Source organism: Oryctolagus cuniculus, chromosome 1, assembly GCF_964237555.1.
Source record: "Oryctolagus cuniculus chromosome 1, mOryCun1.1, whole genome shotgun sequence".
NCBI lineage: Eukaryota > Metazoa > Chordata > Mammalia > Lagomorpha > Leporidae > Oryctolagus > Oryctolagus cuniculus.
This window is the reverse complement of record NC_091432.1, coordinates 212,944,669-212,966,521: the sequence shown is the minus strand read 5'-3', so window position 1 is coordinate 212,966,521 and position 21,853 is coordinate 212,944,669. Positions and strand designations below refer to the sequence as shown.

The 21,853-nt window shown below is 51.0% G+C and overlaps 1 protein-coding gene across 7 annotated transcripts in view; it reads left to right on the top strand.

The window, feature by feature from the left end:
* The window catches only part of EPB41L4B (erythrocyte membrane protein band 4.1 like 4B), a 150,438-nt gene that overhangs the window by 65,707 nt on the left and 62,878 nt on the right, over positions 1–21,853 (top strand). For 6 of the 7 annotated variants that reach the window (XM_017346908.3, XM_051843327.2, XM_051843348.2 and 3 more), the window contains exons 10-15: positions 75–144; positions 248–417; positions 2,339–2,448; positions 4,437–4,467; positions 7,701–7,734; positions 11,605–11,669. In XM_017346908.3, coding sequence (XP_017202397.3) covers positions 75–144; positions 248–417; positions 2,339–2,448; positions 4,437–4,467; positions 7,701–7,734; positions 11,605–11,669 — 480 coding nt within the window. Of the gene's footprint in view, positions 1–74; positions 145–247; positions 418–2,338; positions 2,449–4,436; positions 4,468–7,700; positions 7,735–11,604; positions 11,670–13,461; positions 15,079–21,853 lie in introns of those variants that run through there. The other variant, XM_051843357.2, reaches the window with a different exon arrangement.

The window sequence follows — 21,853 nt, the reverse complement described above, 5'->3', positions numbered from 1 at the left end:
AAAGGAAACTGGTGTTTGATGTGTGGCTAGTTTCACTGCAGACCATGCTTTTACAGTGCTTTCTCTCTGACCAGGCCTAAAATTACCAAAATGGATTTTAAAAAGAGCAAACTGACACTGGTGGTGGTTGAGGACGACGACCAGGTAGGCACGCTCTCCCCTTTGCTGCCCTTGCCCTACGCACGCGTGCACGTGCATAGAAGCCGCGGACGCCGGGGCTGAGCACCTGGTGCTTCCTCTCCCACAGGGCCGTGAGCAGGAACACACGTTTGTGTTCCGCCTGGACAGCGCCAGGACCTGCAAGCACCTGTGGAAGTGTGCGGTCGAGCACCACGCCTTCTTCCGGCTGCGGGCGCCAGGGAACAGCAAGTCCAGCAGATCGGAATTCATCAGGCTGGGCTCCCGCTTCAGGTTCAGGTAGGGGCCACGTGCGTGCATGCGTGTGTGCGTGCGTGTGTGTGTCGGAGTCCCGAGGCTCCCATTTGGCTAGAGCCATGCTGTCTGCTACAGGAGTCGCTAGCCACAAGTGATTGTTTAAATGAACGCATGTTAAGTACATTTTAAAAGATGGTTCTTCAGTCTCACCAGCCTTGTTGTGAGCACTCTACAGCCCCACGAGCTTGTGGCTAGGAGTCAGCCAAGGCAGACAGGACATAGCATCATCCTGGAAAGTGCATTAGGACGTCGCTGTGCCAGGCAGCCACACTTCGTCCTTAAAGCAGCCTCTTAATGAGGTAGACAGGACAGTGCCCATTTTACAGACCAAGAGACGAGGGCCAGGAGGGTCCCACAAGCTGCCCAAAGTCACCTACAGCCAGTAAGGGGTACAGTTGAGATAGGGATTCAATCCTGGACAGTCTGACGCTTCTGTAGGATTTCTGTTTGAAAAAAAAAATTTAATTTATTTGAGAGGCAAGGAGACAGAGACTCCTGTCAGCTGGTTCAGTCTTCCGATGCCCACAGCAACTGGGACTGGGCCAGGCTGAAGCCAGGAGCTGGAACCATGATCCGGCCATCAGGACCCAACTCCTTGCACTGTCACCTGCTGCCTCCCCAGGTGTGCAATAAGGGGAAGCTTGAATCAGGACTAGAACCTAGGTACTCTGATGTGGGGTGTGGGCGTAAACCAGCAGGTAGGCGCTCTCCGTCTCTCCTGTCTCGCTCTCTGCCTTTCAAAAAAAATTTAAGAGTTTGTGCGCTTATCTGACCTGTTTGTTCAGAATCTATGGGTGTGTGCATACATTTCAGACAGGAAGTGTACATTTTAAAGGCACAGGTGTTTGGGGCACTTGTTCAGGTCTGAGTCGTGGTTAAAAGATCGAAAGCTGCATGGTTTGTAACCTCTGCCCACACATGGCACATCCCTGAACTCTGTTTAAAACTCAAGAGATTTACCCATTCCACACTTAGCAGCTCTGCAAGGAAATGGCTGTGCACCGCTGTTTAAAGGGTTATTTTCTTGGAATGTATTTTTAACTGCTCCAGGGTGGAAAGAAAAAGACGTAAATCCTTTTTGAGAAAGAATCAAATCACAGGGTGGTCCTGGAGAGGGTGGGAAATGTCAGGACTGCAGAGGTTTGTGCGACACTCAGCGGCCTGCCACGTGCGTGTGGGCTGGAGGACGTGTCGGGGTAGCTGCCACTGCAGGCTTTCCCCTCCTGGGAGGAAGCTTCCCCCAGATCTGGCGTACCCAGGTGTCCTCTCTGCTCGTCAAGAAGGGTGAGAAGGAAGGGGGTTTGGGGTGAGGTGGCCCTGTGGAGGCCCTCGGAGCAGGTGGCAAGTGCCACCCAGCTGGTCAGTCATAAGCCTGCAGAGACCGGAATGAAGCAGCAATGGGTAAGGGCACACCAAACCGCACCTGTCCTGGAGCCTGCGGCTGGGTGAGCCTTGTGACATGGCACTGTTTCTCTTGGCACCGCCAGGAGAGCCAGGGTTTAGTTCAGCGGTCATTAACAACCAACCGCCTTATAAAGCGGGAGCTGCATGTCTCCCCAGTGTGTCCCCTGGAAGTGGTTTTCTGTGCTGAGCAGCGTTCTCTTAGTCAAATGCGCCACATCCTCAGACCAGCTAGTTCTGTGCAGCCGAGTGGTTGGTTCCGAAACTGCAGGTGTTGTGCCTTGGCGGAAATATCTGCCCCTATAATGGCCTGGCTTTCGCGACTGAAATTGTGTTTCCAAGAGGAAGGTTTAAACGCAGTGTGTGTCTTAATCAGATGAGTTCAAGCCCAGGTGAAGAATGCCACCAGAGCCCTGAAAAACGCAGGCTCACTTTCCAGGCTGTATACGTACCGAGATTCTGGGTTTGGTAACGCGTGATGAAATATCATTTACCTCAACAGCGGGCGGACGGAATACCAGGCCACGCACGGCGCCAGGTTACGCAGAAGCAGCACCTTCGAGAGGAAGCCCAGTAAACGTTACCCTTCCCGGAGACATTCCACGTTCAAAGGTTGTGTGTTTTCCTTCCTTACGGTGTGGGCGGGGGGACCCCGCGGAGCTGGCACAGGCAGCTTGTGCGGAGCTTGCGTGGTCGCTTTCCACGGTTCTGAGTCTCTGGATGGGACTCAGGCTTCTGCTGTCCTCCTGACTTTGGTCTTTCCCCAGTGTGGTCGTGTGCTTCTCCCCCTTTTTCTGCGGTGCTTTCCATGAGCCTCTTTGCTTTTAGCCCTGGGACCTCCGCGATGTCATTGGCACCCACCGCCCTGCCTGCAGCAGATGGCGTGTCTTGGAGCACAGTCCCTTCATGCCTCCTCCAGCAGTTTCCAACAGAGATGTCAGGCTCATGCTTCTTGGAGATCTGGCCCTGAACTTACAGAAACTTGACACAGGAGGCTGGCATTGTGGTGCAGTGGGTTAAACCACCACTTGGGATGCCGGCATCCTGTATGAGATGCTAGTTAGAGCCCTGGCCAGTCCACTTCTGAGCCAGCTCCCTGCTTATGTTTCTAGAAAAGCAACAGATGATGGCCCAAGTACATGGGCCTCTGCCACCCATATGGGAAACCTGGGTAGAATTCCTGGCTCCTAGCATTAGCCTGGCACAGATCTCGCTGTTGGAACCATTTGGGGAATGAACCAGTGGCTGGAAGATTCCCCCTGCCCCCACTTCCTTGCAAATTAAAACCAAATAAATCTTTTAAAGCAAAGACATTTGGCTCAGGTGCCTACAGTTGCCCCAGACATACCCGGCCCTAGGGTGCCTGCACCTTGGCTTTATCAGTTACTGCTGTGGCCCACGCCTGTGTGCGGCCTGGGACCTGCCGTGGACTTTGTGGCTGAGCAGGCGGGCTCACGTCTGTGCAGACCCAGCCTCTAGATCCCATCCCATGGCGCTTCCCCTCCCATGCTAAACTGCTCTTCCACTCAGGGCCCTTGGTCAGCACCGCACGGTTTCTTTTTTTATAGCCGGGTCCCAGTACTCTGAGCCCTCAGTCCCTTCTCGGTCTTGCTGGTGTGCCGTGGCCTTTCCACGTGGTGTCTGGTTCGGCTCGGAACATGGCAGGCTTCCGTGGAATCCAGTGCCTCCACTTGCCCCTCTGGAACCCTCACCACCCCCCCCCCAACGGTTTTCTCTCTTTATAACCAGCAGCGCTGTAGCATGGCAGCCAGAATCCCCAGCTGCGTTAGTGGAGGGAAATGCCCCACGGTGGCCTCGCCTCCCAGAGTGGCCAGAGGATGTGTGGTGGCTGCAGAGAAGGGGGTGCGTGGGGAGTTGGGGTGGGGGTTATTGCAGCAGTGGAGGAGATTGGGGGGGGCTCTCTCTATTCCTGGGGCTGTCACCTCCGTGAGGAGAGCAGTGCAGTGTATAGCTCAGTGGGTTAAGGTTGTCCAGAAACAGCCTCGTATAAATAAGGAAGAGTTTTCCACAGATAACAACATCTGTGCTGAGACAGTAGCAAGCTCCATCCCTACAAGCAACAAAGGGAGACCCCCCAGGAGGGGCTGTGGCTGAGAGAGGTGGGCCTCCTATGATTTGACTCCCCCACATGGCGTCTGAGCTCTTGGAGGCCCCAAGAGGGGTCCTCAGAGGTCCCCCTCCTCTTCCCTTCCTGCTGGTCTTCCCAGCTTCCTTTCTTCTCCTTTCTACTGAGATTGTTCCAGCTGGAGTTCCAGCAGCTTCTCTGTGAAGCGGTCCATGATGCTCTCTGCGCTGTGCTTTTGCAAACGGGACAGCGTGTAGCTGAACGAGCCGCACCTCGTCCCCCACTCCGCGTCCGCTCCGCGCAGGCGCGTGCTGCTGTCACCCTCCGTCGCCATGCGCTGTCTCTGTCTCTACCTTGACATGCTTCTCAGTGTGGCGCATGCGTGCTCCAGGAACGATGGCTGAGCGAATCGGAGGCGGGGAGCAGATCTGCCTGGGGTGGCTGAAGTCCCCGTCCCGGCGTTGTCTGTCCTCGGCCCTCCAAGACGTCCTAACCGTCTGCTCTTCCTTCACAGCGAGCAACCCGGTGATCGCCGCGCAGCTCTGGTACGTGCCCAGACTCTGGCGAGCAGCTCTCCCCTCTGATTACCGTGCTTATTTGCAGTGTTGACTTTTTTCCTTAATACAATTAAGTTGCAGAGTGAGTCACCTGGTTCGTCCTCCCCCCCACCTCCCCCTTTCCCGCTGCCTGGCTATGCCGTCCCTCCTGCCTTGCAGAAAGTACACAGCAGAATGTTCCAAGACAGTTTGTTTTGCTGGAAAACACGGTTGCTTTGTTTGAGCAGAACCGCGCTCTGTGGATTATGACAGTGGGAGATAAGGGCTCTAGGTGTGTGTACAGCGCACGGTGCTAAGGGTGGGGCAGGTGGTGGGGGCGGGAGTGGAAGGCTGTGCCCCCGAGCAAAAGGCAGGCTGGGGGCGGACGCTGGGCATGCTGGGACATGTGCAGCCCTCAGAGTCCTGCGACACAGGATGATGCCCCCAACACGCGGGCACGCACACACACACTCCCTCAGGAAAAAGAGCTTTACTGTAAGACTGAGAAGTCTCCAGCAGGGGAGGCAGCAGACTTTTCTGGAAGGGCCCAGAGAGTAAATCCTTGGGATGTCGCAGGCTGCGTGTGCTGTGTCTTTCACAACCACTGATCTTTGCCCTCGTGACCCAGCACAGACAGCATGGAAAGGATTGAACATGGCTGTGTCCCGGGAAGAACATTCACAAACGCCAGTGGGCTGGATGGGGCCCATGCTCCTCTCCAGGCACAGATGGTCCTGGTCTTGCCTGCTCGCTCGTGTGCCCTAACACATCCCCCTCAGCCAGGCCACACCCCAGGTTAATCAGATCGGTCTCCAGGCAGATGTGGGCTCCAGGCATCTGTTTGTACAGCTCCTACCTGGCCAGGGATCTCCCATCCTCCCGCTGAAACGTGTTAGGCGCACAGCTGTCACGTGAGAGAACCATGTCCTGCGCTGTGCCCACCATTGGTCTGGGCTCTAGCCCCCAGAGGAAGCCAGCTCAGTAGAATTAGCCTTTCGGGCAACCCAAGAAAAGGGCCCTGGTGGCCTGGGAGGTTGGCATGGCTTGACTGTCCGTGCACTCTCAGGACAGTTGGTAAGCATGGCAGGCGGTGAGACGAGTTGCCGGTGAGCCCCGCCCCCTAGCACTGGCTCGGTACTAACCCAGCTCTGGGCCTTCTGCCCCTGTCTGGACCTCCTGGTTCTCATTTGCAACCGAGGAGGTTGCACTAGATCTGTGTTTTTCCAGGCTGCTTACAGTCGGATTCACGCACACGCACACATACACTGTTGGATTACACACACGCACACATATGCATGACCTGACAAAAGCCTGGCGATTCTGGATGAAGCCAGGTGGACAGGGAGAGGCAGTGCCTTTCTGTGCATCCACCTCCCCTCCTCTAGGGCACCAAGGCAGCTCCAAGGAGCGCAGGCCTCAGAAGGATCTAGAGAACACGACTGGGCCCTGAGATCATCGCCTCGACCCAGGCTCACCTTTCTGATTGCAAATGGTGTTAGTTGCACCATTCTGCCAGGGGTCCCTGTTCTGCCTCTTGTCCCTGGGTTGCAGTGTCAGCAGCTATTGAAGGGGGCAGGGGCGGTGCACAGCAGGGTCCAGGGCCTGTTGCACTGCCATGCACCACCCCTGCCCCTGGGGATGGTGGGGAAGCTGCAGCGTCCTTGCCTGGCTAGGCGGTTTGCCTGCGTTTGCCCCCTCTCTCTGGGCTCCCTCTGGCAGGTGGCATGCCCAGAAACCTTTGCACCTTTCTCAGCTTGGCAGGAGGTCTTGCTTTTCATTTGCAGGGACTTGTAAGTTACAGGATTTCTTTCTTTTGCTCTCTAAGGAGGTAATTGTTTGTTTGTTTGTTTTTCCCTAAGAAAATTACATTTCCCCCTTATTGACTCCTGGAGATTATATATTGGGAACCAAAACAAACAAAATGAAAAATAAAAAAGACTCCACCAAAAAAAAAAAAGGCCCCAGCAAATATACCCTTTAGGAACAAATGAGCTCATAGCCAGCCGCTGCAGCTGCTCGATTGCTCTTCGGAGCCTGCGGGATCCCCGAGGGGGAGTGGGATTGCTCTGGGAGCCGGGGATGAAGCGGTGCCGTGGACTGCAGAAGTGCCACCAGAAACTGCACCTCACAGGACACTCAGCCTCCTGATGCAGTGCAGGCGGCGCTGCCCAGGCCCAGCGCCTGGCTCTGTGCCTTTCTGTGAAAACGGGAACACGAGGCATTTACACCGCAGGCGAGACTCAGAACAGTGACGGCGCCCTCTCATTGCTGCAGGAGCAATAAGCCTTGGTTTCCAGCACACCACCCTAGCAACCGCCGTTGCCCAATGAGTGTGCCTGTTTGTGGGTTTTCTCGCAGATAATGAGCTCCTGTTTCAGACATGGTGCTTTGTTTTTCACACCAACTTGCTCCATCCGTGTCCACACTGATCTGTCTATATTTTTTTAACCTGAGTGGTTATATTTAAGATTCCTCCTAAGTAGAATCATGCATGAAGAGTCCCAAACCCTTCCCTGGTTCCTTGGTGCACACCCATTGATGTGCTGGGAAGAAGATGGGCTTCGGGGATGGGCAGATACGGGTTCTAGCCCTGGCTCTGCCACTCACCAGCCAGCTGACCCTGAGCAGGTTTCCTAATTCTCTGTTAGGCAACTGCTCTGTTATCTGTCAGACGAGGTGCTGGGAAACATGGTTGACCTCCTGGCCTTGTGGTAGGGATTAAATAGTAACAGATGTGGAGTTCCCAGCACATAGCCTTGTGGGGAGGGAACGTTCCAGCGTGGTGGCCAGGTCAGCCGCGGCGTGGCCAATAGCAAGAGCCCCATGTGTGGCTCCCTCCACAGTGCCTCCTGGGAGATGACCCTCCCTGCAGCTGCATGAACCTGGAGCTTCTGGGTGCTGTCCTGCAGTGCCAGGGCCGCCTGAACCAGGAGCAAAAACTCTGTGCTTGGCCCACCTGCAAAGACCTCCTTTTTTTGGCATGATGGCTGCCATTTGGAATATTACCTGCGTGTTTCCATTTGTGAGCTTTGAGGGGATGAATGAACGTTGCTGTTTGTGGTTTGCCCAGTTAGGTGTTCATTTAAGCAGCCAGTGACCGAAATGAAAGGGTATGTGAAAACCCCTAGTGGAGCAGGGAGAGTAGTGATGGTTGTTAAATAAATCGGGAATAATGCCACTTGACGACCTAAGTTATGCTTTTCTTTTTGTCTCTTTCTTTTTTTTTTTTTTTTTTTTTTTAGCTCTAAAGCAAATCCTGAAGTCCATAATTACCAGGTGAGATACTGCTTTTAAAGATTTTCCCGAAGTTTCTGAATTTCCCAGAAGGAATAGTTGATAATCAGATTGGAAGAAACAATAACACTGCCTGTTTTCTTGCGGGAACAGCCAGTGCAGACCCCCTCTCCTGGTGACCCCTGCTGTCTCTGGGTGACCCCAACTGCCAGTTTCTCTCAGCCTTGTCACTGAGCAGGCATCGGGACTGGAAGTTTCTATTTCTGGGTTTGGGGTGTGGGGTCAAACACAAGCTCTGGGCAGCAGTCCCGGGAGGCGGCTTTTTGCCAGGCTGTGTCCTGGGCCTGGGGGACATGAGGCCCTGGAGACGTATCCCCAGGAAACGCTGATTCGGTCAGCTGTTTGGGCAATGTTAAATCCCGCATTCCTTTGCTCGGACTTTACAGTACCCACTGGAATGTCAGAGTAACAGATTCTGCAGAAGAGACACGTGTTTTATTTTTTGTAGACCAATGTTCCGCAAAATCAACTGAATATCTGGGCATCACCCCTCCACCCCCTAAAGAAACCAGCCTCATCCCTCCCTTTTAATTCGTTTTGAAGTTCTTGGTGGCAAACGTGACACGTCACTATGAAAGTCGGTGGTCGCATGACAGATGTGGACCACTGCCCAGCCTGGATCGAGCCAGTCCCTCCTCAGCCACTGTGGGTGGCTGTCTCTGGCCATTCACAGCCTTGTGCAACCCGGCTCCTGCATTCTGCATTTGCTTCTCACCATTTCTCATCACACGCCATATGTTCAGCTCACAGAGAATTACATAATTGTTGCCCCATGCTTTCTTCCCACCACTTCCTTGTCCATGCTCGCCTGCCTGGAATTCCTTTGCCTCCCATCCCTGCTCTAAAATATCTTCCAAAGGCCCACTCCGAAGCCACCGCCTGCACACGGCCTTCTCGGATCTCCTCTCCTGGCAGCCGCCAGTCCTGGTGTGTCTCAGCCCTGCTGCATGTTCTCAGCATCCAGCAGCTTTAGGAAAAGTATCCAGGGCCTGGGTCTCACCCTGGAGAGATCAGATGAGAGACCAAAGAGGCAGAAGCTGGGCATCCGGGGAACTGCCGAGCCTCGGACAGGGGCTCGGAGGAGCAGCCGGGCAGGCAGGGGGCTCTGGGTTGGCAATGTGTACCCCACCACGCAGCCAGTCATTTCTTTGTGCCTGTCGTGCCGTCCATGTCTGATGATTTCTCACTTGGGGCCCACTATGGTCCTGAATGAGTGGGAGTGTCTGAGGGATACTACTCTCCCTGGCTTCCGTGCCCTGTCCCCAGTCTGGCTTTGAATGTCACTCAGTACCAGAGTGATTCCATCTGCCATTTCACTTTGGAGCCTTCTGATTATCTGCTTTTATGATCTCTCATTGCTTACCTGGAGGCAAGATCCCATTGTATTATAGTTATGAGGTTGCCATATATGAGTCTTTAGAAGAATTCTGTAGCCGTTGACTTGGGTAAGGTGAAATCCAGTTCCTCATGACTGCAAGGGCCAGAGTGTAGCAGGTGGAAAGTGCTTTGAACTTGGAAGGAGAAGTGTCCCCGCTTCTGTCCTCCTCGGCTTCCTTGGGTTCTTGGCTCTTCTTATTCACAGGATGCTTCTAGGTGGCGGGATTCTCAGGTGGTTGTTGGCTGACAGATGATCCGTGCTTGGGAGAGGGAGAGGGAGAGAGAAGGAAAGCCCAGCAGGGCAGCCCCAGCTGAGTGCCGCCCCTTCCCCGGGAGCCTCCGGCTGCCTTCCGTCCCGTCCTCACTGCTCTCTGGCTCAGAGTGAACCTTGAGGGTGTTGCCGAGATCGGAGCTACAGTCCTTGTTCTTGAGACGTTGTTCTCACAACATCTTTGGCCAACACTGGTGCTTTGCACCTGGCCAGGCCTAGTGCTGTTCTGTCACTGTGTGGGGGTGAGCAGACAGAGGAGGAGCTGGGAAGGGCTGTGCACGGCAGGGTTAGCCAGCTGCCAGGGGTGGGCTGAGGCTGCTGAGGTCATTGCTGTCATTGGGAGGGCGGCGGGGTGGGATGGGGGGGTTCCTCATTGTCGCTCCCCCTCTTCGTGGAGGAACGACACAGGACCCTGCGCTGTTCTTTCGTCTGCTCGGCCCTCCCCGGGTTTGCTGCTGGTTCTTCCCGGGTTGGCTACTATCCCTTCCACCTCCGTGGAAGGGCGGTTCCCCCTGGCCACATTCCCCACTTCCGCAGGGGAGCGGCACACCGCCGGCCGGCTTTCTCGGGGGCTGCACGGGTTCCCTTAGATGTTCCCCATAGGTGTTCCCGGTGCATGCCGTCTCTCTCCTCCTTTATAGTCCTCCTCCGCCAATCCTAACTCGGCTGCCCACACGCCGAGTACGCTGCTCTCCAATCAGGAGCAAGTCCTACAATTTATTAGTTGAACTGGAGGCAGCTGTGCGGAAGCTGTTTACTTCTCTCCCAGCGCCATATTGTGGGAGAGCAGATGCATAGAATAAGTCTTAATTCGAGTAACTTAGTCTAGTCCGGATTGCTCCCCACACTCATCGTTTGGGGCTGTCCCTGGGATTACAGGATGTGTAGCTTCCCTTTTGCTCTGTCATTGTGACAGGCAAAAATACACGCAGGTATTTCCAGTTGTCCGCGGAGGGACATAACTGCCCAGTGGAGAACCACCTGGGTTAACAGTAAAATCCTTCTTGATAGCAGGAAACTTGAATAATCTACCAGAGGTGGCCAAGGAGGGTTCTGGGACCTCCTCTTTACACATGTGTGGTTGAGCTTCCCACCTGTCTCTGGTGGGTCTGATTTGGCTGTTTGGACTTGAGGGCTCAGCTCTGGGTCTCTCATTCTCTGTGACCCAAACACCTGGAGCAGCTTGGCTCTGGGCAGGTCATCTGCACCCTGTGGGAGTCTGTACCCATGGAATTCTGTTGCCGAGACGTTCTGCAGCCCACCGTCCTCCCGTGGCTGCTTCAGACTCTACTGCTGTGGAGCTGCCTTGGAGCAGGAGAGGCCATTGAGACACTGACGAGGCAGGAAGGGCCTCATGGGCCCATGACAAGTGGATCAGAAGAATTGCTGAGTTTTCTGTACCACAGAGCAGGCTACTGCCTATTAATCAAAGCCGCAGGGGAAGGAGAAGGAGGGGACAAAATAATTAGAAGATTAATGGTGGCCAGACTGTTGTGGCTTAAGTGTCTGGAGGGCCTCCTTTGCCCCACAGAAAGTTTAGCCTGGAGAACCCAGGGCTGCCGCCAGTGTCTGCGATCGCTGCCCTCTGCAGGCTGCAAGTGGCAAGGCAGTCCGCTGCCCGGCCTGGGCCTGGCCCCGCTACACGACAGCTTTCCTTCCTTTTGTCCGTCTGTCCTTCCATGGTTCCTCCCTCTCCTCCTGCCTCCTATGTTGTCGACATAATAAGTGCTCTGGCTGCTTTTTTTTCTTTCTTTTAAATTGCATTTTAGAAAATGGTTTTGATTGCTTACATCAGGGAGAAAAGGAAAAAAAGTAAAGCATCTGTGGCCCTGCTGCCTAGCGTCCGTCCCAATCTCCATCTGCGTGTCGACGTAGCCATTCTCTTGGTTGTCATAGTTTCAGCCATGGAGAAAGTTGTTAGTGAAGAGAAAAATCACCCCGAACCTTTCCTGGCCTCCCAGCCCCCTGGCGTCCTGGCCCCTTACCTTGCCTTGGCAGGCTGGGGGATGCTTCGCCGGGGCACACCAAGAAGCAGGTGCTGGGTGCCAGCCCCCCAGCCTTTGTTGGCAGAGGAAACGCGATCCTGGGAACGGAGGGCTTGGCTGTAGCCTGTCCGTGATTCCCAGCCCCCCCTGCCCCCAGTGAATAAAGCCCATTGAAACCCAAAGGTCACCGAGTAATCCGGTTTGGTGTTTTGTTTCTAGCCTCAGTACCATCCTAACATCCACCCCAGCCAGCCCCGGTGGCATCCGCACTCCCCAGGTGTCAGGTAAGTGCTGGAGCTCACGCAGCTCTGCCCTCCCCAAAAAAGTCCGGATCCCACGCAGTCAGGAGCGGGAAGTCTCCATCAGGAGCATCCTGGAAGGCGGCGTGCTCGTGCCAGGGGCGAGAACCTTTCCCAAAGCAAAGGAAGCCGCCACGAGCCCAGTCTTAACTAAAGCAAGTGTGTGAAATAAAACGGAAATGCTCCTGTAAACAGTCACTTTAACCTCAGATGCGTCTGGCTTGGTTTTGTATTTCAGAGACGTGACGTTGAATTTCTAAGTAACGCTTTTTGGTCCTGAGAACTGGTTTACTTCACATGTGCCCAGAGCTCAGGGATTGTTGTGGTGGTGCCTGTGGTCAGGGTTTGTGTTTGACTCAGCAAAGTTGTTCGGGAAAGGACCATAGGTTTATGGTCGCGGTTGCAACTACAAAACCACGCGACCCCACCACTGTAGCCCGGACACAGCATGGCAGCAGGAGGGCGTGGCTGTGTTCCAGTAAAACACATTCCCAGAAACAGTGGGGTGTGACCCCAGGGTGGTGGACGGACCCCTGCTTCTCACCTCCCACCATCCTTCCTAGGGCTACTGGCATCAGCTGTGCTGTGCTCATACTTAAGCTTGAAAGTTTTCCTTAAGAGTTGGATTTGAGCTCACTCTCCATTGGTGTTGTCTGTGTCCAGCTCTTTCGCAATTAGAATTGGCGAGTTCAGTTGGCGTGAAGGTGAGGTTGCCTTGCTCCTGGAGCAGGTGCAGAGAATGGGGTGATGGACGTAGTCCACTTAGAGCGAGGCTCAATTAGAAGCTTAATAGAAGTTGGGGGTCCAGTGACCCAGCGATGCCGTTTTATTAGAAACACGTGATACTCAGGTACCTCTTGAAACTGATTAGATTAGTAGAGTAATAATTCTGAATCTTTCTGTATCTCAAAGACAGTTTATTTTCCAGATGTGAGAAACAAAAGAGATTCATTAGAAGTGCTGTTTTTATTAACGGGACTTTTAGGAAATTTTGCCATCAGTCTTGCGCACTTTGCACGTCAGTTTCCTTCTGAACCGTGCGTGACCTAGCCCAGCTTTTCACCACAGGCGACCTGAGGACAGCTGCAGCCAGGGCTCCTTGCCGGGCCCTGATGGCTGCCAGCCTCGGCGTCACCTGTGAGCCTGCTGCAAATTCTCAGCCTTGTCCCAGCCCTCCTGCCCAGAATTGCTGGGGTAGGGCCCAGCAGTTTGTATGCAAGGGGACTTAAAAGGTTCATAGAAAATGGAATTGAAATGTGCATTTATTTTGGAGCAAGAAAATTTTTGAAATCTGCCACATGAGCTGAGTCTCCCAAAAGTTCCTGGAAAAGCATATTATGCAAAAACTATGCATGGATTTTCAGAATTTTCTTCTCCTTCAATTCCATTGTCCACTAAATTTTTAGCTCTCCAGAGATAGTCCTGAAAGAGTTCACTAGCCCACAGTTTTTGGCAAATGCTGCTGTCAGTGGCACGTTTCAGCAGTGAAGGAAGCATTCCCCCCCTTACCCAGCATTCCCCCGCTGACTTGACCTTCAGACACCCTTTAGGGATGATGACTCAGGCCTAGACACAGCTTTTCTCTATTCAGAAGTCAATGGAAGATCCACCTCGGGAATTTTTAAGCGCTCACATAGAAAACCCATTCCCTTCCCTTCGTAAGCCATCTCCATTCATGGCTTCCCCCGCCCAGTTCCTTTGCATTTGTGTTGCTTCACTCACATCTCTAAATTTTCTTCCATTCTCCCGCTAACCGTTCACTCTGCACACACAACAGGCCACCCTTGCACGATGACAGGTCTCATTGGAAGGCATCGGCCAGTGGAGACGACAGCCGTTTGGACTATGTCCATGACCAGAACCAGAAGAACCTGGGAGGGATGCAGAGCATGGTGTACCGAGATAAACTCATGACCGCCCTCTGAGAGACTGAAGCATTTTCCCTCCATCCATTCGCCATCACAGTTGCATTCCATGCAGAGTGTCTGGGCATCACGTAGGGGTGCGTTTGTTCAAGGGTCTTTAAGGAATGGTCTGAACGGTGTGTCCAGTCATCCGGGGAAGTATTTGAGGATAGCCACGATAGCTAGTCGTGATTTACTATTGACTGCAGTTTCAAGAAAAATGAAGGTAGTTGAAGGCTCAGGAATCGATATTCTGATTTTAAATTGGAGTTAAGTCTGTGTTTGTCAATACTGCTTTATACTTGATACTCTTATTTAATTAATGGGGCCAAGTAAAACCAGAAACACTTGGGAAGGCATTTGGCACACAGTACTGTCGGAGGGCTGGAGATTGCCAGGGCCTGGCCCCCACCACTGTGTGAGCAGGGGTTTGCCATTTCCCTGTATTCGGCCTCATTTCCCCATCTGGAAAAGAGTGGGGTGGATTGAGTGATCTCCAAGGTCCTAAATCCTGTGATCTATTTAGATTTAATTATTTTTAGGCTGAGGATGTGTATTTAAATTCCTTAAAATGAAAACTGCAATATCCCCTTCTCCAGCAGAGGGTTACCCCTTTATAGAAACTAAAGAGAGTATGTAACTTATTAGATGTTATATAAATACAGGGAGTCTTTGAATTTCATATCTTAAAGCAGTTTAGCCACCTTGAACATTAGCGATTGTACTAATCATAGCATCTGTCGTGATAGACTTTGCTGCTGAAGTACAAGAATGATTTTTAATGTCTTAATGATCGGTGCTGCTAACGCGCATGATTGCAGAATCCACGCTGTCAGGATAGGGGGATTGTTATTTTACCCTGGACGTCACTCCTTTAAAAAGCAACATGCATTCGAGATGATGCATTTATGGCTCAAATGAAAGCAGATAAGGTTTTATTTGAAATCGTGCCAAAGCAGTCTGAAGAACAGTGTAGAATAGGCATTGCCCCAGTCTTTTTGTAGAACTAGAAATCAACGTGTTGTCTTTTAGGGTAAAATTTGTACCAAAATATTTATTTTCCTCGTTTCAAAGCAGGAGTTAAACATCTCTGCTTTCAAGAGGCAGGACTGAAATATTTTTCCATTAGGGTTTTTGTGAAATCAATTCATTCTTGGGCCACTTTTGTAGAGGTAATTGCAATTTGGCCTGTGTGAAGTCCTTTAAAAGATGTAATGACATCATTTGAGCTATTTTATTGCTAAAATTAGATCTTTTCAGTTACCACAAAAGTCTGTTTAGGAGAGAATGAGCTTCATACTTTGCACAATGGAGTCAGCCACCCACAGTCCCTCCCCAAGGTGTTTGTTTACTGGTGTATTCTGTTTGGGCAGATGTTTCCCTCTTCAGTGTATGTGCTGCATACAAATAAATGTGTTCTGCATCTTTTCATCTTGCTGATAAACATTTTTACAAATGTGTTTCCAAGGAATAAAGATTATTCTTGCTTTTTTTGGACTCCATCTTCATTTCATTGATTCTTGCTTCTGCACAGAAGTCTCGTGTGGACAACCTCAGTCATGGCACAGTTGGCTTTTGGAAATCTGAAGGTGAGCATTTAGTGACTTGGCGTGGAGCAAGGTCATCCTAGAATAAGACTGCCCTGGGCAAGAGTGGCTCTTCTTATAGGCACTGTGGCGGAAGCACTTCCTGATTGGGGCAGCTTTGGGGAAGGCTGTGGTACCTGTTCGCAGGTGGCAGTGGGGCTTTCCCACTCAGAGTCCTGTGGCAGGGGTGGGTGTTTGTCCTTGCTACTTCTGCTCTAGTAAATACCTTTCTGCTGAAAGTCACTTGAGTGGGTTCAGTTTGTGACCAAGAAGTCTAACCATCACGCACACTTGTGATGCCCTAATTGGTAATTGAAGGCTACATTTTTCTTTCCCTAGCCTGGTAGACCTTCCCCTGCTACATCTCGCAGCTTTCATCCTTTTAAGCACCCCCTCTTCTGTCATCCGGTTAGGCATCACTGTTTCCTAAGGCCTTGGCTATGCCTCTGGCTTTTCCTCATTTGCCGCAGTCTTCACATTCTGTATGAGTTTCTATGATGCTATTGACTCTGAAACCATTCTGTCTAATCCAGGCTGCTCTGAGTTTCCAGACCGACATTCCAGCTTGTATTTCACACTTCAAACTCCATGTGTCATAAATTTATCCTCTTTAACCCCTCCGCACCATCCCAAGACAAAGTCTCTTCTGCCTGAATTCTCTTATTTTATTTTACCAAGGGGAAGAATGTGTACGTTATCCACGGTTCTTCTCCCTTTTGCCACCCGTAGCCAGGCAGTCCTGGGTCTGTTCAACTCTGCCTCCTTGGTGTTGGCATTGAGCTGTTGAGCCGTTCCTCTCCCTCCTTCTCAACACTGGTCCTGTAGAAGCTCTTGCTCTGGCTGAGATACCCGGTGCCCGCGCTGCTCTTCCTGACTCGGACAAGCTTGTTCTCCTACTCATCCGTGGAGGGATCTTTCTAAAACATCATCTGTGCCGTTCCAGCGCTCGGCCTCTGCCGGGCTTCTCCATCTCCATGGGATGGAATCCGAGGTCCTCTCTATGGAAATGCCCCGCTCTGCTTCCGCCCTATTGCTCTAGCATGTTCCACCCACCCCTCCCATTTCTCACCCTCCTGTTTAAAATCCTACAATACCACACTGCTTGTGGTTCCTGGCACTCACCACACCCTGCTGTTACTCACACCCGTGCCTTTGCAGATACTGTTCCTGCTGCCTAGATATCTGTCACTCCTGTGCCTCCCCCCAACTCCTACTCATCCTTAAGCCTCCACTCAGACGTCATCTTGTCCCAGGGCCTCTGTGACAGCCCCACCTCTGCAAATTGGGTTAATTTCTGTGCTTTGTGTTCCACTATTCTTTCCCCCTCCACCCCCATGCATAGTAACATTGCACTCACAGCTTTGCATTAAAAATGGCCTTTTTTGTTCTTCTCATCCTGGAGTCTGTATGCTCCTGAAGTGGGAGCTCAGTGTTTGACTTGCCTTTGTTCCCCAGTGCCTGAAAGATAGCAGGTGCTCAATGAATGAATGTTCAACACATGAATTATTCCATATTCATTCTACAGGAAATGTCTCACCAGATAACAGGCAGGACTACGTCACCTCTGGGCTGGTCTGAAGGTATAGGAGCAACCTTCTCCAGCCCCGGGGCATTGCATTTTGAGGTCATTGACCACCATGTGATTTCTGGATTCTTCTGTATGGTCTGAATATTATTCAGCGCATCAGCTGTGCACTCGTTTGAGGCACTGGCAGAATGTTGGGCAGGGCAGGGGGCAGTTCAGCCATGTGCTTTGAAAGCCCCATGGGGTTGCCAGTGATCCACAGTAATACAAGGGCAAGTGGCCAAAGGCTGTGCCTCCCACTCTTGCCTGTGCTACTTCCCTTGATCTTCCTGGCATCCTGTGAGGTGGGCGGTATCCTCTTCACAGATGGGAAAGCTCAAGTTCAGGGTTTAATCAAGAAACTTGCATATGTCATGCAGCTGGTGTTAAGTGGGAATGCTGGTTCCCAGACCTGCGTTCTCAAGTCCTGTGCTCCAGTGCCTGAGCCATTAATTGTTCCACCATCATGACCCTACTGATCCACATCTCCAGGCGATGATTCGGTTATGGTGAGCAGTTCACTCCACTAAAGCCTACTTATTAACGAGAGAGCAACCCACCAGCATCAGTGGTGTAGTGGCTGTGTGTACCTGCAGCCCCACCTGCTGCTGAGTAACCCTGTCCACTTTCACTGTCACCACCACCCCCACCAGTCTAACTGCCCGTACAACCATGCACACGCTCGTGGGTTGTCTCCTTGTCTTTTTTGCCAGTGGTCTAAAACTGTGTCTGTCCTATCCCGGTACACTCCTCCCCTCAGCAGTCAAGTAACCCCTCCACACCTTGCCACCTTCCCCCAGACTAATTACCCTGTCCACGCATGCATTCATTCAACCACAGCCCTGGTTTCCAAGGGGCAGAGTTGGGGCATAGATTGTTCTTAGTGAACCTAGTCCTTGTTTGAAATGATCCACTGCTTCCTTCCCAAAAGTTCATGAACTATTCACTTCTTCTGGGGTATTACTTGCCAGAAAAATCAAGGTTACTGTTCCAAAATGAATGGAATTAACTTTATCTAAACTCACCCATTCCTGTTTATCTAACAGTGACTTGAACAGATTGTCATCAGGTTGATGTATATTCATAGGAGCCAGAAGCCCTGAAATCATGCCTACAAGGTAATTACTTTGGCCTTCAAACCCTCTTGCCCATTCGCTTCTTGAGCCACCATTTCCACCACAAATGGTTCTCCTTAACAGAGGTGGAGTAAGAACAGTAGAAGAGTCTTGTCTTTGTTTTTCTTGCCTGTTAACATTGCACCACCCTTCCAGGTCAGTGACTTCAGACTCCTGGGCCTTGCTCTGAACAGAACTAATGACAGAGCCTTTTTGTTGCCCTTGACTTTGCAGTTTTAAGTAGTCTTTTAAAAGCAGCTCATCAAAGAACTCCCTGGGCAGCCATATTGATCTCTGTGGATCAATATTTCTCAAACTTAGCTCAAAGTCAATTCCCTGACCAACCAAGTCTTCCAAAACATTCCATGTAAATACCTTCGATTGGCCTGGAATGATTTGCTTCCGCCACCTCACAGGACACGATGGACAAATGCAGAGGCAAGACAGAAGGGGGCCGAGCGGCAGGAAAGGCAAGCAGCAGTTACAGCAAGGCCCCTTTGTGTGTGGAGAAATGGCACCTGTTAAGAAACCCCAGGGATATCTAATAGGCAAACAAGTGTGAAATTGACAGTCTGCCTCAGCAAAAGAAATCTTCAATAATTCTGCAGATAGACCCACTTTTCCCAAAATTAGAGCACCAAACAATGGCTTGGACAGCTTAGTAAGAATAAAGATTGTTGGGCTCTTTAAGAGGTGGTGGTGGGTTTTAACGAGTGGTCCCAGGGGAGTGCGAGGTGGCCAGCAGCAGGACCTCGGTTTGGAAAAGCACAGCCTCTTTGGTCATGGATGTCTTGTGATAGCTCCATTTTAACTCTCATTAGAAGCAAACTTTTTTCTGAAACCTGTAAGACGTTAACAAGTTGCTGGATGGACTGTGTGCTCAGCAGGGTTTTGCACTTAGACCCAGGGTGAAAAAGATTTTGAGGGCTCTATTGTACCTTAGATGGCTTTAACGTCCCCATTAACCACCCCCATCTCAGTCTGTTAAGTCAGGTGTGTGCATTGTCCTTCTCTCCAGCCCAGGAGATGGGCCCCAGTGAATTCCAGCCTCTGAGAAGGGAAGGTGGATGTGCGCACCTGCACAAGGTGAGCCAGGGTCGAGAAACAGCTGGAAGTTTGCAGAAGCAAGACAGCCAGGGATCACAGCCAGATAGGAGTGTGGCATTGAGGCTTTGTGGGGATGGAGGGGAGTACAAGAACCCCACAGTTCCCTGATGAGGCAGAAACGTGGAAGCTGAGGAATCACACAAGTGATTGGAACCCCAGCTTTGCGACACACGTACCAGGTTAGATTAGTCACTAACCATGGGTAATCTTGTCTGTTATTCCCTCGTTTTCCTCACCCTAAAGGGAATTTAACACTGTCTCACTGTTGAGAGAATTAAACCACATTACATGTGCAAGGGGTTTTGCTCCGTGTTTGATGCTGGCTGGTTGGAATTTTTAGTGGTTTTTGAGATGTAAGGTCATAGCTCTCCAGGTGGACAGAAGCAGGCCAAGTAGATTCAAAGTCTAGCCCAAGAAAAGAGTGTGTCTTGCAGGTTGTTGGGTTGAGATGTTATAATCTAAGTTTAGCAATGACTAGGGGTGCTAGGTTCCAAAGGGAAGATCAGATGCAAAAAGGTTAAGGAACAAGCTAAGGGCAGAAGCCCCGTGGGGGTCTTTGAAGGAAAGAGAGAAAGAAGTGATATTTCTGTCTGAGCCTCCGAGGATGTAAGTGTCCGGGCGGGATGTGGACGATGGTCTCGCTGCTGTAAATGGCAAAGCGGACGTGGAGAAAGCTGGGCAGACTGCTGAGAACCCGCTCCGCTGGTTTAATTGGGAGTCACGAGATTGGAGAACTGAAAACAGAGTGTCCACTCAGCTCTCAACCTAACTGAAGATTGTGACTTAGACAAAACAGAGGAAGCTTTTAGCTGTTAGGAGACTGGGTGAGAGTTACTAATAAAGGGTCCAGTGTACTTTTCTGCTTTGTTCTCAACAGGCAATACAGGCCATGGGAAAATCCACACAAATAACTGAAAGTGACTTCCTCTCCACCTTCTTATTCCCGGTTCCCTAGCTCTTCCCAGAGGCACACCTTGTTAGCATTTCTTCTGATCAATCTCAAGTATCCTGTGTATACACAAGCACATGTGTTGGTTTAACCAATCAATATGGGCAAACATTTAGGTCACATTAACTTCCTAAAATTAAAAGTGTGTTGCCATTTTTGTGCACTTGCACAAATCTTTCTGTAGATTAAATTCCATCAAAGCAAAATCAGGGTGAGTGTTTAGCGTAGCAGTTAAGATGCCACATCCGGTATCAGCACCCAGCTGGGTTCAGCACCCAGCTCCAGCTCCTTACTCCAGCTTCCTGCCTGCTGCTGACTCCAGTGATTGGGTTCAGGAGGCCTGAACTGAAGGCCTGGCTCCCAGTTTCAGCCTGGCTCAGCCCTGGCCATTGAGAGCACATGAGAGTGAACCAGCAAGTGGGAAAACTCTCTTGCTTGTCTATTTTTCTCTCTCTCAAATAATTTTTTTAGAAAGTAGAGCCACTAGGTTGAAAGATATGTACATGTGTAATTTGATACTGCCTAACAAGGTTTCCTTCCAAAGATCCTGCACCTGTTTACACTCCTTGCCCCATCCCTGCTCTCAGTAGTTTCGACTCTGCCTCTGTGACCTCTCTGGAAGCAAGCTCAATAGCCATTGCTGACTTTGTATTTTAACTTGTTAGTCTGATGAGTAAAAACCAGAATTTCCATTTTAATTACACTTCTTTTTCTTTTTTCAAGATGTACCTAGTTATCTGAAATTCTGAGTTATGGGGGGAAGGGGAGAGAGAGACATCTTCCATCTGCTGGTTTACTTCCCAGGCTGCAGAGGCCAGGGCTGGGCCAGGCCAAAGCCAGGAACCAGACAGCTTCATCCAGTTCCCCCACTTGGGTAACAGAGGCCTAACCACTTGAGCCATCCTCTGCTGCTGTCCCAGGGGCATTAGCAGGGAGCTAGATCGGAAGTGGAGCAGCCAAGACTTAAACTGGCACTCATGGGATGCTGGCAGGCATTACGGGTGGTGGCTTAGCCTGTGACACCACAATGCCAACCCCTTAATTGCACTTGTGAACAAGGTCACATACCTTTTCATCTCCCTGAATCCATCTGTTACTGCTTATGAGCTGTGTGGAATCCCTCCCTATTCTTGAGCCATGCCGTTAAATAAAGAGGTTGAGAATGTAGTTAGCTGTCATCTTCGCATTCATGATAGTGAAGAAAGCGGGGACTGGCAGAACTGACGGTCACCAGATACTTTTTGGAAATAGACGTCCAGAGATTCAGTTAACAGCAGGGCACTGCCCTGGAGAGCTGGAAGGGGAATGTAGGTGACAGAAAAAATAGCCAGGGTAAAGGCATTGATTCCTCATATCCTGTTAGGCAGTTTATTAAGAACTTTCCACCCCCACTTTGTAAATACCCACACAGACATTGTGAGTTTCCCTGGTACATTTGATCCAAGAAGAAGTGACAGATTTACTTTTTCTTAGTTAAAATTCTATTTCTAATATATTGAAGCCAGAAGTATAGCTGTATCCGAAGACTTACCAGTGGTTTTTTATTGAAGGAGAGGCTGCACATTTTAAAATACCAAAGCTGCTGTGGTGTAGGCTAGCCACTATACAGGATTAGGATAATGAGAGGACCGTCTCCCTGGGCTCGTGTCGGAAGGCACTCGCAGGAGCCTACTTAGTCATCCCCCACTGAAGGGAGAACGGCTCAGGCATCCACTTCCTGAAGCTGAGACCTCAGAAATGAGCTGTTACTGTGCTAATGGCTCCCCCAGCTTCATCCCCTGGCTGGATAACAGACGGTATACCTATATTACACACAATTAAACCAAGAAGCCCTTAAAATGAGGCTCGGTTTATGGCCTCGGAAGATAACTAAGAATGTTTATAACAGAAGCTTCAAGACCTGGGGGACAGACACAGGATCGTTTACAGAGACTTTCGGCCACT